This window comes from Kogia breviceps, chromosome 14 (genome assembly GCF_026419965.1).
Source record: "Kogia breviceps isolate mKogBre1 chromosome 14, mKogBre1 haplotype 1, whole genome shotgun sequence".
NCBI lineage: Eukaryota > Metazoa > Chordata > Mammalia > Artiodactyla > Physeteridae > Kogia > Kogia breviceps.
The window spans coordinates 23390923-23405008 of record NC_081323.1 but is presented as its reverse complement, the minus strand read 5'-3'; the positions used below and the strand labels follow the sequence as shown (position 1 = coordinate 23405008).

The 14086-nt window shown below is 48.8% G+C and overlaps 1 protein-coding gene across 1 annotated transcript; it reads right to left on the bottom strand.

Annotated features, from left to right (window-relative positions):
* Positions 1-1423: 1423 nt before the first annotated feature.
* GDF5 (growth differentiation factor 5) lies at positions 1424-5361 on the bottom strand. The gene is made up of 2 exons (XM_059038068.1): positions 4737-5361; positions 1424-2298 (listed from the first exon to the last, which is right to left on the bottom strand). The coding sequence occupies exons 1-2, from the start codon at positions 5359-5361 to the stop codon at positions 1424-1426; spliced, it is 1500 nt and encodes a 499-aa protein (XP_058894051.1).
* Positions 5362-14086: the final 8725 nt, after the last annotated feature.

Sequence of the window (14086 nt, the reverse complement as noted above, 5' to 3'; positions counted from 1 at the left end):
TCTGCTGGCCCTCCCTTTCTTCAGCCAGGCAGAACCTGGTCCTGAGCCCTTGGAACAAGGACTCAGGTGCCCAAATTTCCTTACCAGAAGGCTGTATTCCCCTCCCAAGAGTTCATGCCTCTCTCTTCCCCATAGGTTCTAGTGGAAAAGGGAAGTGGGCATTTAGTCTGGGCCAAGCCCCAAGCAGGAATGTGTCTGGCATTGGTCCGTCTAAGGTCAGTAAGGTCAGTGGGGAGGTTACTAATGTATAATTATGTATTTATATACGGTATAATATAAAGGGGAGGCGCTCCAGTTGTTTCTAGAGCTGCGGTGAAGGGGTGGAATGTGTGCCAGACTGGAGGCTAGCAGGTAAGATAAGATCACAGGTAAGATCATGTGAGGAACAGTGGTCAGTGACAGAACAGAGATGCCCCAATAGGGAAAGAGGAGATCATGGCAGCCCACGTTCCCCAGTGAGAGGTGGAGGGCCCTTTAAATGGTGACCAGTTGATTCTGTGAGTATGATATGAGGATGAGAGGGGACAGAGCAGACACTGGTGAATCAAATGGCGATGACTTTAGAGGAAATGAAATCCCCAATTTCCCTCCCATTTAAGGGATCTATTTTGGAGACAACAAACTTGACTAAGGAATGTCAGAAAGGAAACCTAACTCTGTTGCTATGCCTCAGTGGAATAGATGGAGCTCTGGAAGAAAACCAGGAATGGGGTTAGAGGTAGCACTGGCCCTGCTCAGCCTGTGCTCTCTGTCGCATTCTGCTTCGGGCAGCCCGCCTCCCCTCTCTGGGTCAGTCATTCTTTGAAGGGTCACTGGGTCCCCTGGGGTAAATAAGAAATCTGCCACGGTTTTAGGCATGGTTTTGTTTTTTATCTCATCAATGTACATTTTAATCTAACAGTCTAAGAGCCTCACACTCCTCACCCCTGCCAAACCCGCTCCCCCTCTTTCCCACCCCTGCCCAATCAGCATCCATCTGCACCAGGGGCAGAAAGTCACCAAGCACAATGGTAATTCAAGGAGGAGGTGGCACCTGTGCCTCTCCCAAGGAGAGCCCTCCCTGGAGAGTCCAGAGGTCAAGAAGGTCCAGGTAAGGAGAGGTGGTGGGCTGAGTCTCATTGGAAAACAAGGCCTCCTGGGTCTCAGTTCCATTCAGAGTCTGTCTCCCTGGGCCTGTCCCTGCCAGTCAGAGCAACAGAAGGGCAGACATCCTCAGACAGGGGGACTTGTGGATAGAAAGAGACCTTCAGCCCAATTCCCACTCTGAGAGTGAACACGGCTGTTGAAATCCCCTTTCACGCAGGCTGTGTAGATGCTCCTGGCTGTAGCTTCCCAACCCCTCTGTGATGCCGGGAATGCGTGGAGGGGCTCTTGTGACCAGCATCCTGGGATGTACCACCCAGGAAGACAGAGGCCAGTGCTGCTACCTGCAGCCGCAAGACTCCACGACCATGTCCTCATACTGCTTATAGACCACATTGTTGGCGGAATCAATGAAGAGGATGCTGATGGGACTCAGCCGCGTGGGCACACAGCAGGTGGGTGGCGTGGACTCGGGGTCCATGGAGTTCATCAGGGTCTGGATGACTGCATGGTTCGTGGGCTCCAGGTGGGAGCGCAGGGGGAACTCGCATAGCCCCTCGCAGTGGAAGGCCTCGTACTCCAGGGGCGCGATAATCCAGTCATCCCAGCCCATGTCCTTGAAGTTGACATGCAGCGCCTTCCGACTGCAGCGGGCCTTGGGGTTCTTGCTGGGCCGCTTGCCCTGACGCGTGGCCAGTGGGGCCCGCCGCTTTCGTCGCTGGCTGAACAGGTACTCGTAGACGGTCTTATCATCTTGGCCAGAGCGGGCCTTAATCTCATTAAAGAACAGGTCCCGTTTCTTGGTGCGGCCAAACACCAGGAACAGGGCCTTCTCATGGACCTGCCGGGCAGCCCGGTCAAAGCCCAGGCCACGGAGGTCCACGGCCCGGCCCCGTTCCCAGGCCTCCAGCTCCAGGCACAGCTGGGCCGAGTTCTTAAAGTTTCGGAAGAGCTTCCAGATGTCGAACACCTCCCAGCCAGATCCATCCAGGCCTGGCATGGAACGCACATCCAGCAAGGCTGCCGGCTGTCGGCCGCTGGGGCAGCTGGACAGCTTCAGCTGGGCAGCTCGCCCACTGCCGGGGGCCACTGGCTTAGCTGTGTCCGAGGACTTCTTCCGCAAGATCCGCAGCTCGGCCCCTAGTAGCCCATCCTTCTCCAGGGCGCTAATGTCAAACACGTACCTTTGCTTCCTGACCGCAGGACTTCGGTCATCTAGAGAGAACACCCATAAGTCATTCCCTGCAACCTCACGAAGGGAGCTGGTCACCTCAAGGCCTCAGGGGAGGACCACAGCTCTTCTCCCCTCGAGAGAACGTTCTTTAACCTCTTCCCCACTCTGACAGAGGGCAAGACCCAAATCACTGGGAGCCTTTTTCAAAATAAGGGAGCTTCCTACACAGTCAACCAAGTAGGGTTGTTGATCTGTAGATGTGGCTGTAGCTGATTTGAGTGATTCTAGGTGTTTGTGTCAATGAGATGCATAGCAGAGGTCCATCAGCCTTAGAACTGCCTTCTACCTGCCCCTCTCCCATCTGTTATCCAATATGGTTTCTCTTTGGTAAGACAGGTGAAATGGGCATTATAATGACCCTGTTTTTCCAGGGGAGGAACCTGAGGCTCAGAGAAGTTAGTAACTTGCTCACGGTCACCCATCTGGGAAAAAGCAGAGCTGGAACTGCAGCCTAGAACTTTTTACAACCAATCCTGAGCTGCTTCTACTATACCATGCCTTAAAGAAGATCTTATGTTCTTGTTTGACGGATGAGGGACAGAGAGGGGGAGTGACTTGCCTAAAGTTACACAGCAAGTTAACAAAAAAGCCAGTCTATAAGCCAATTTTCCTGGCTTCCCAGTCTAATGATTCTGTTGTGTATGTTTCTTACCCTGCTGGGTAGGTGAATGTGTGTGTGTGTGTGTGAATGACAGTTGGTGTGTGTGTGTATGCATGGTTCAGTTCACATGTGAGTATGAAAAGTAATGCATATGTGAGTGACATGTTATATGCATGTATGATTGGGCTTGTGTGAATATTTGAAGGGTAGGTATGTATATGTGTCTGTATATATGTAAGAAGATTCCTTGTATATATGTAAGGTGTGTGTGCACATGTGTATGTGTGTGTGTGATTCAGCATGTACGTATAAATATAAGGCTGTGTGTGTATAAGAAGCTCGGTAGGTAGTATGTCCGAATCAGCACGCCCTCCTTCCTAAATACCAATTTGCCATTGGGAAACATTCATAATATTGCTCTAGAAGGTGACTAATTAGGACTTTAAACTCCCCATCTCCCCCCTCCAAGCTCCCTTAGAGCTGGGGGGCACAAGGACTTATTTTATGATTCCCCAAGGGGTCACAGCTTGCTCTGGCTGGGCAGGCAGCCAGGCCACCTCCCCCAACCTCAGCCAGACCTGCTGCCTCTGTGCCTCCCCCACCCTCTGTCATCCCCCCACTGGCCAGCTCTAATGAGGAGCCTCTTCCTCTCTCTGACCCTTCCCCCACCCTGCTAGCCAAAGTCCCAAGACTCCCAGAACCAGAACATATGAGCTGCCAGCAACTCTAGCAATCAGGTCCACCTCCCTCTTCACACTTACGGAGAAACTGAGGCCCTAAGAGGGGAAGGGATCACTTGCTGAGATCACACAGCAAGTTGAGAGGAAAAGCCAAGACAGTGATGTGGGGTGGGCAGAGAGAGAAGTGAGGGGAGCAGATCGTCTCCTGGGTTCATGATAAAAATGATGTGTGTTTAGGACAGGACAAAAAGTTTTCAGGGCTTCCCTGGTGGCGCAGTGGTTGAGAGTCTGCCTGCCGAGGCAGGGGACACGGGTTCATGCCCCGGTGTGGGAAGACCCCACATGCCGCGGAGGGGCTGGGCCCGTGAGCCATGGCCGCTGAGCCTGCGCGTCCGCAGCCTGTGCTCCACAAGGGGAGAGGCCACAACAGTGAGAGGCCTGCGTACCGCAAAAAAAAAAAAAAATTTTTTTAAGTTTTCATATTTGAAGGGCTCTCAAAAATCACCCAATCCAACCTCCATAGGATTGTACTGATGGGGAAACTGAGACCCCAAAGGGAGAAGGGGCTTTCCAAAGGTCACACGGTGAGTTAGACCCTAGGTCTGCTGTCCACCCTGCCCCACCTCGTATATCTAGAGGTTGTTCCAGAACTCCAGTACGCCTCATGTACTGTCATCACCAATCCTGTCCCCTCTGCCCCCCAGCCCAAAGGCAAAGTGGGAGAACCATGGCTATCTGAGATTAATTTGTCTCTCTGCCATGTGAGAAAGCCTACAACCCCCTGCAGCCTGGAAAGTCTGGCCAATTCACATAAGCATAGAGCATGGCCTGGTAATCAAGAGTCTTAGAGGCTGGTCCCCAGTTCTGCCACCAACAGGCAGGTCTTGTCTCCTTCCCAGGCTTCAGTAACCCCCTCTGCACCTTGCAGGAATGGCACTTGGTGATCCCCAGGTGCCCTCCAGCTCTGACATGCCAGCAGCCTGGGACCTGGAGTGTATGAGGTAAGTCCCAGATACCACCCAGGCCAGATGCACACACCGTCTCCCACCAGTGTAGTGGCGGGGCTCTGAGAGCCCCCTCCATGCATGCAGATGCCCCTCCCTCTGAGCCGTGCCCCTGCCCCCCCCCGCCCCCTCACCTTGCCCTTTGTCAATAAAGCTGGTGATGGTGTTGGCCAGGCCAGCCTCCAACTTCACGCTGCTGTTGCCTCCCTTTCTGTCAGCCTCGGACAGCGTCCTGTACAGCGAGAGCATGTATTCGTGGGGCGTGATGGGGGGCGGGCGGAATGGCTCCTTGGGCTCTCGAGGGGACCCAGGCTCCCTGGCCTTCTTCGGCAGGAAGGGGCTGGGGACAGATCCTGCCTTTGGTGGTGCCTTACCCCCAGGAAGCTGTCCTTTTGGGGTCACAGTCCGCGTTGCAGCCTGCCTTGTCTGGGGAGGGTGTCCTGGCTTGGGTTCAGGACCACCCGATCTGGGGGGCAGCTTTTTGGGTTCATCCTTCTTGGGCTGTGTCGGGGCTCCTGTCTGCCCGGTGCCCCCCTTTGCCCTGGCATTGGTGGCCCCCCCACCGTAGCTGTGACCCCCCGGCCTGAAGATGTTCTGGGCCAGAGGGGCCCTCTCCTTGGCTTCTGCTTTGGCCAATCCTGGCCTGGGCCCCTGGGGTCTCTGGCCCAAGTCAGGGGCACCCAACACAGTGCAGATGAATTCCAGGTCCAGCCAAGCCAGGTGCCAAAGCAAGAAAATGAGGACTTTGGGGAGTCTCATCCTCTGGCCAGCCGCTGAATGACACCAAAGAGAACAGTGGCAGCAGCGGAGGTGCCTCTGGTTTGGCAGGAAGAACCATGAAAAGAGTGGACCCTCAAAAGCAGCGGCAGCAGCAGAAGGAAAGGCTTCCTCCTCAGTCTGAGGCTCTTGAAGTCTGCCGGGCGTGTGTCTGTATCCAGTCCCATAGTGGAAATGCTCTCGTATCCAGACGTGCACCGTCTCCAGTCAGCAGCTGAAAATAACTCGTTCTTGAAAGGAGAAAGCCGACCGCCCCCTTTCTCCTGCACAACTGACTGAGGGCTTGAAGGAGGCTTGTATAAGGCTGAGGGATTTTTCCAAGAAGGAAGAATGGCGTAATGCTGCCTGTGTGCTCCAGTTCTTTTTTTTTTTTTTTTTTTTTAAGTTTTGAATCCTTTCCAGTGAAAATACTTACACACACACACACACACACACACACACACACACACACACACACACATGCCTGCAGGTGCTCAGAAAAATCTTTTACAAACCTGAACTCAGGAATTGGAAACGGAATTCCAACCCAAACCAATTTAATTACTCTCTGATGTCATGCTGTCTAAACTCATTTAAGTGCGATATATTTATGTGAAAAAAATCACCGCTGCCCTCTGAGGCCATGGCTCATGGGGGCTCTTGGCACACAGCCCCGAGGGGGGCTTCTAGGCTTCGGGGGGGGGGTGCCTCTTAGTCCCACGGAGCAGACTCACGGATCTTTACCTCCACATCACGGGGCAGCCCACCCCACCATCCTGAGGAGAGATGCTGAGGAATGAACTCAAGGATCTTAAGCCCCAGAAGCATGAGGAGAGGGGCTTTTCAGTTAAGTCCTTGGGGTATTTTTAAAGCAACCTTTGTGTCTAGTCTGGGACCTGATTTGTTGTTGGGGGGTGGGCAGTACAGATGGCAGCATTTACCCACAGTTTTTTTTATTTTATTAAACTTGTGGTGACCCAGAGACAGAAAAATATCAGTACCCACTACACCCCTCCCCCCAAATGCCGTTGACTGAGCTCAGATTGTTACTTCAGGCTTTGGGGACACTGCTGCCCTGAGCTCACTCCTTAGATGGAGGCAGGTCCAGAGTGTACCTCACTGCCACCCCAGCAAAGACAAACTCAGTTTTGTTGGGAGAGACTGGCTGAGTCCAGAGGTGGCAGCCCCAGCCTGGGGCAGCAGCGGCCCCTGCAGGAGGCTGGAAAAATGATTTCCCACACAGTGCTTTTCTGGTAGTTCTGGAAGAAGTCTCAATTCCAGCTGGACTCATGGAGGGAAACTGTTCCCTTTACCTGGAATACCCTCCTTTCACTCCCACAACGGGAGGAAGTCCTCCTCATCCTGAGAGCTTCAGCTGAAAATTTACCTCCTCCTTTCCTGGTTAAGAATCCGCCTGCCAATCCAGGGGGCAGGGGTTAGAGCCCTGGTCCGCGAAGATCCCACATGCCGCGGAGTAACTAAGCCCGTGCGCCACAGCTACTGAGCCTGCGCTCTAGAGCCCGCGAGCCACAACTGCTGAAGCCCACGCGCCTAGAGCCCGTGCTCCGCAACAAGAGAAGCCACTGCAAAGAGAAGCCCGAGCACCGCAACGAAGAGCAGCCCCGCTCGCCGCAACTTGAGAAAGCCCACATGCAGCAATGAAGACCCAAAGCAGCCCCCAAAAAAGTTTCACCTCCTCCAGGAAGCCTTCCCAGATCCCCAGACAGAGCCAATTACCCCTTCTTGAACGTTTTGCTACAACACCTGTCACACTGTGAGAGGTATAGCAGCAGTAGAAGCAGTCAGGTACGCTTCCTTCTTAATCCGAGATTCTTTGAGCCTACCCGGTAGAGATCTGTTAGTACACTAAGATTGGTTTCCCAGCACAACCTGGCACAGAGTAGAAGCTCAGTAAGCATTTGATGAATGAAAGAAGATGAAACTCACAGCCCGGGTGTCCAGGTGCTCAGCCAGACTTTTCATGGTGATACGTCCAGATCCTTGCTGATCTTCAGAGCACAGCTGCATAACTTGGCCATTTCAAGTTTCATCTGGTGCTCCTAGGTCAGAAACTCCAGGAGAGCTCTACCTCCCCATCTCAAGGATCAATACACCACCAGACACTCTTTAGGGGGAGCTTTAAGGAAGAGCTGAATTCCTTACTATTCCTCCGGTTGCCCAGATTCACAACACTTGGCTTCCCTTTTGACTTGTCTACTTAAGCAGTCATCTCTGGGGTTCCTTCATCCTCTCCATCCCCACCGCCTCACTGTCTCAGTCGTCCTCACGGCCTGTCCTAATATAATTCCCTTATAATTGGCTTCTAGGCCTCCCGGATCTCTCCGTTCCAACCCTCCCTCTCTCTAAAACCTGCCCATTGAAAAGTGCCAACTCATGTGCCCTCTCCTCCATGAAGCCTTCCCTCATTCACCAGAAAATACACACTCCTGATTTGCCATCACACATTTTCTGTGCCCCTTTCCATTTGGCAGCTCAAAGATTATCCAGTTCTGCCTCTGCCCCCCGTCTCCGACACAGTTCATTACTTCTACTCTGTGTACTTTTTTCATATTTAAAAAATCATAACGTAATTCCTTATAGCAGTAATAATTTATTTACATACCTGTCTCCCCCATGAGATTATGACTAGACGGCACCATATTTATCTTTCAATTATTCCCAGGCCTGGGCACAGGGCCCAGCACATAGCGGGTTCTCAGTGTGTCGTATGGATGAATGAATCTCTAACCGGCCCTTATATACAAAAGCCATCATTTTCTACTTTAAGGTATAGTTACTTGCAGACATGTCGTGCCTTCCCTCCTGGACTCTGAGTTCCTGAAAGGGAGGGATTCTCATCTTGCCACGAATTAGGTACTTTGTAAGCCTGAGTGAGTGAATAAATGAAGGGATGAATAAATCAAAAAAATCGGGAATTCTCTGGCGGTCCAGTGGTTAGGACTCCACGCTCTCACTGCAAGGGGCCCAGGTTCAATCCCTGGTCAGGGGAACTAAAATCCCACAAGCCGCGTGGCCAAAATAAACAAACAAATGAACAAAAATAAATCAAACAATCAAGATGTCCTTGAACATGGTTTTATAAAGAGTAAGGGCTCTTACAGGACAAACAGGCCTGGTTTTGAATTCTAGTTCTGTTATATGGTTTAGTATATTATATATCTTTGGAAGCCTCTAAACCTCTTTGAAACTCTGAACAGGAATCATGACAGTACCCACCTCACAGGGTGTTTGTGGGGATTCAATTAAATAAATTATAAAAAGTGATTAGCCTGGGCTTCCCTGGTGGCACAGTGGTTAAGAATCTGCCTGCCAATGCAGGGGACACAGGTTCGAGTCCTGGTCCGGGAAGAGCCCACGTACCGCAGAGCAGCTAAGCCCATATGCCGCAACTACTGAGCCTGCATACTGCAACTACTGAGCCCGCATTCTACAACTACTGAAGCCTGCGCACCTAGAGCCTGTGCTCTGCAACAAGAGAAGCCACCGCAGTGAGAAGCCCACGCACTGCAGCGAAGAGTAGCCCCCCCTCACTGCAACTAGAGAAAGCCTACACACAGCAACAAAGACCCAATGCAGCCAAAAATAAATAAATAAATTCATTTAAAAAAATAAGTGATTAGCCTGGTACCCGGCAAATAATAATAGCTTCTATTTATTGGGCATATACTGGAATAAACTAGACTCTGGCCTTTGTATTGCACTGCACTTTTATCTTATTTATCTTCACAAGAACCCTATGATGAAGTTACTCTCAGTACCCTGATTTTGCAGATGAAGAAACTGAAGTTCAGAAAGGTTAAATTACTTTTTAAGCCTAATTCCCACTCGGACACATTTTATCCCAAAGAATCCTAACCTAGCTTCTAGAAACACGAAAAGTGAAAGGGTGGTAGGGGGCAATTATGGTATTCTTGGCTTTTAGTCAAGGTCTCATCCAATGGGCTGGGACTTTGGGAACATGGAGGAGTCTCTGAGCAGGGCTATTATTTGAGGACCAGGGAACTCCAGAAATGGGGTGGGACTCGGGGAAAGGGACTCTGGGCTTGCTTAGAAGGCCCTCTCCAGGGAGGAGCCCAGGGGACTGGCCTGGCTCTCACTATAAAGGTGACTAATCACTTCGGTCCCCTCTGGTAATTGCAACCAGATGCTGCCACTGGCAGCACTTCAGTCACAACATGTTTAATTACTGGGACGGAGAGTCCCTTGCCCACCCCCCCATGTCCCCCTACCTCCCCTTCTCTTGTCAGCAATATTAATGTCAAACTCGAGGTAGAAGATGGGAGTCTTGGGAAGCCACTGGCATGGAAACAACCTTTACAGTCCTTTCTACCGTGTAGAGCCTTTAACTTTTTTACGTTTCCCTATCCATCTCACAGGCACTCCACAAAACATCCTCTTAAAGTCGGCAGGCCAGAGTATTTTTTATACCCATTTCACAGATGAGCAGTTAACTGAATCAGCAGCAGCAGCAGCAGCAGCAACATCATTTTCCAAACTCTTAGCAGTTTTCAAAGTGGCTTCACATTCTTTATGCTATCTGAATCTCCTAATTCTCGGAGTCAGTTCAGCATGGGTTAGAGCTGGCTAAGAGTATGGGTTCCAGGATCAAACAACTTGGTTTGTGTCCTGGCTCTGCCATTAACCAATTGGGTGACCTTGGGTATTCATTCATTTATGTAGTTAATTATCCATCAACTATACACTGGGTGTCTACCATGTGTTACATCCTGGGCCTCAGCACTGTATCTAACAGTGGACTACCAAGTCTGTGCTCACATTCTGGTGAAAAAGACAGACAAACAAGCAAACAAATGTATAATTTCAGAGAATACTAAGTGCTGTGAAGAAAAGCAGGGTCAAAGGGATGTCTATTTTAGATAGGAATGTCTCTTTGAGGGGGTGATGTTTGAGCAGAGATCTAGATGTAGTGAGGGAATGAGCCGTACAAAGGGCTGGGAGAAGATCATTCCTGGTGGAGGGAACAGCAAATGCAAAGGCCCTGTGGCATGAATGTGCTTGGCATATCTGAGGAACCAGGAGAAGCTGGTGTGACTGAAGCAGAGTGAGCATGGGGGAGGTGATAGAGAGGTCAAATCATGTCAGGACCACATTGAGAATGGCCTCGGAAACCAGAGAAAGGAAGTTGGATTTTATGTTTAGTGCAGTGGGAATTTTAGTGCAGAGTTTTAAGCAGGAGATTTGTCTAACATAATGATTAAGAGCTGGACTACCTGCCTTTAAGTCCTGGCTCCCTAATTTACCAGCTGTGTAATCTCAGGCCAATTATTTAAACTTTCTGTGCTTCAGTTTCCTCATATACAAAGTGAGGCTAATAATAATATACCTGCCTCAAGGTCGTTACAAATTTTTGTTGTAAGTTCTTAGAACAGTGTCTTATGCAAAGTAAGCGCTACATAAATGTTACCTATTATTGATATCTTTAAAAAAATCACTTCTCTGAACCTGTTTCTTTCCCTGTAAAATTAGAATAAAAATATCTGCTTCACAGAGTGCTTATAAGAACTAAATGTATTTACATATGTAGAGCACCTTTCTTTCAGTAACTATCATATAGTAGGTACTCCATAAATTATGGTTAAAAAAAAAAGTCAATTGTTAATATTGTCCTTGTTCACAAATGAGGAAATTGAGTCTCAGAGGAGTTAAGTGATTGACACAAGGCCACACAACCAGAAATGATCACGGTAGGACTCAACCCAAACTCATGACTCCGAATCCAGTGCTCTTCCCCACAGCAAGGAAGGATTGATCTTTCCTGGCATCACCTTATATGAAAGGGATTGCCTAGGAGGAGGGCCGGCAGCCCCTGGACCTCCATCTGTGCTTTTTATAATCTGTGGGGCATGGGCCATCCCCATCGAGGGAGCCCAGAGAGCCCCAGCAGGAGCAGAGCCGCCTAATCCTCCCCCGAATCCCCATCATCATTCCTGTTTGTGTTGTTTGAAACTTCCCAGGAGCTGCCAACTCCTCTAGGATCTTCTCCACCAAGCTCTCAATGGCTCCCCCAGCTGAGCTCCTTGGGAACTGCACCTTGTAAGAGCACGTGGGCACTCCAGCGAGGTCGGTCCCTCCTACTCCCTGCAGATAATATAATCTGGAAACTGCATGTGGGTGTATGTGTGTTTTTGCCTGTGGCAGGTGTGGTGCACAAACAAAGCAACCACACATTTTCACTTTTATTCTTTACTTAAACTATTTTTATTTTAAAACTTCTTAATATTTAAAAAATGGTTTTTAAAAATACAATACATTTCAAAGAAATGAGTCTCCTTGGATTTATAATTAGATAATTATAATATAATACAGAAAACATTCCCTGACAAATTCTGGGAGAGCAGGACAAGCCCAACACGGCAGCACTCTCCTGGGTCTGCCACCAAATCAGTTAGCAGACTTGTCTCTTGTTGATAGATTTCCTGGACAGGAGGTAGATCCGGTCATTATGCTCCCCAACTGCAATGGGGTTGGATGTGGTACCTCAAACCTTCCTGGAACTCCCCTCTTCTGATCACTTGGCTGAAGCGGTTACATCTTCCCCGAGAAGGGTAGGGACTCACAGCCAGAAATATCTACACACAAATTTTCTATCCTCCATTCTCTTGACACCATAGATAAAGGATTTAAGAACGTTAAAACAGATTTTAGGCTATTAGAAAAAATATATATAGATAGATATATATGGGTTTTTAGCCCATCGCTTTGAAATTTCACATATGTAAGTTTAAAAAGAAAGAAAGTTGGTCAGTCCAGGCAGCCTCTTGGTATGGGGCAGGGGGAATATCTATAAATAATGAGCAAGCCTGGGGTGCGGGATCCACTTTACAGTCCTGGAAAAGGGTTGAGATAAAAAGCATGTTCCCAGAGACGGAATTTAGGGCATAAAGAAAGAGCTCCAGTTCACTTGGAGGGGAACAGGGTTGGTTTTCTTTCAACTGATTCGTTGTCTCTCCCTCCAATCCAGCCTCCTTTGAGGCCTTCTCCCCACTCTAGTTAATCAGACAGGTTTGAACATGGCCAGACTCTAACTGTGGCTGGATTAAGTCTTTCCCTACAGGGCTCTTGGGCCCCAAGCAATTCAAGTGCTGTATATGAACACCTTTTTTTTTTTTTTGTCCCAAACATTCCTGGCACTTCATAGGATGTTTGAAGGCTGATGTACTCTCAAAGCCTACAGAATCTCTAGGGGGGATGCTACCCACTCTCACACCTCAGCTAACTCCACTTTCTCCTCTGGCCCAGACAAAATACCCAGTTGTACTACTTTATTATGTTTTAATACAATTTCCAACTTGTTGTTAATACATTGTATTATTATCCAATACTAGCACATAACAAATATTCCATAAATGTTTGTTGGATGAATGAGTGAATAAGGGAATGAATGAATGAATTCTCTTTTACAAAAATCAAAGATTACTGTTTGTTTTAATCCTCTTTGTTTATTCTTCATGGTCTTAAGGTGTATTTTGTAGTTTGTTGATGGATTTTATGTCATTAACCTTTGTAACACTGAGTCTGACTCCATTCATTCATTTCATGGATGCTTATTTAGCACCTACCTTGTGTCAGTCTCTGTGTTAAATGCTAAGAATAAGTCAGACATAGCCTCCTATTCTCATGAAGCTTAAATTTTCAAGGGGGAGAAAGATAATAGGTAAACCAAAATAAGTAAGTAAAAAGTACTATGAAAAGAGTACTGCAATAGGAAATGATAGGGTATTACTTTACATAGAATGATCAGGGAAGACCTAGCTGAGGAAGTACCATTTGAGACCTGAAGGAGGGGAAGTTGTCACCTAATCCAAGAGTTTGGGGTAAACTGGTTTAGGAGATGGCAAAGTATGCTAGAGATACACAATCTTATACAGTGTTTCTCAAAATATGTTCCCAACGCATCAGGAATCACCCAAGGTATTTGCTTGAATGCAGAGTCCCGGGCCCCACGCCTGGTTTACTGACTCTCTAGTGGGGGAATCAGAGAGTCTGCACTTTAAGAAGTTCCCCAGTTTTGTTTTTTTTAATCCCAACTAAAACTTTAGACCCACTGAATGGAGAAGAGAGGCAGGTGAATGAAAGTGCATTGATAATTTATGCACAAAACGCTATGGACAAAACGCCTCTAGAGTCCTCTGGAGAAAATCAGGTTTACGCACAAAATTGGACAAACTGCAGTTCTCCGGACGGATGCAGGACATTCAGGCAAAGGAAACACCCTGTTCAAAGCCATGTGTGTTCAAATGACACTGAGTAACTATGCTGTGAGTGTTGTGTTGCCTGAAGCTGTTTGGGGATCGGGGTCTGAAGATGAAGTTGTATCCCGACGAAGCGCCCTTGTTAATTGTACTCGGGTTTGTGGGTGGAACAGTGCGCAGGCGCACCTAGAACCAGGGACCATACACATGCGCAATGTGTAATCCCGAAGCCAAAAAAGGTATGATTGAGGGCAAGTTTTTTTCTGTTACTAAAAGTTCCCTTGCTCGAATCCAGCAAGCCTGGCTGTCCCCATTTCTGGCTAGGGAATCTAAATATCTCTTAATATTATCCCGTTTTTCCTTCTGGGCCACACTTTTAAGTCGGCTGCCAGTACTCAACATGGCGGAGGCCCCTAGGTGGAGCAGTCCGTCCTTAGGAGGGGCGGGGCCCTCCGAAAGGGCGGGAGTTTGAGGGGCGGGACCTGCGCCCCAGC

Coding starts and splice junctions, on each gene's coding strand:
- GDF5 (XM_059038068.1), bottom strand. CDS start 5,361: ATGAGACTCCCCAAAGTCCTCATTTTCTTGCTTTGGCACCTGGCTTGG. Junction 2,299..4,736: donor CTTTATTGACAAAGGGCAAG/GTGAGGGGGCGG, acceptor TGTTCTCTCTAG/ATGACCGAAGTCCTGCGGTC.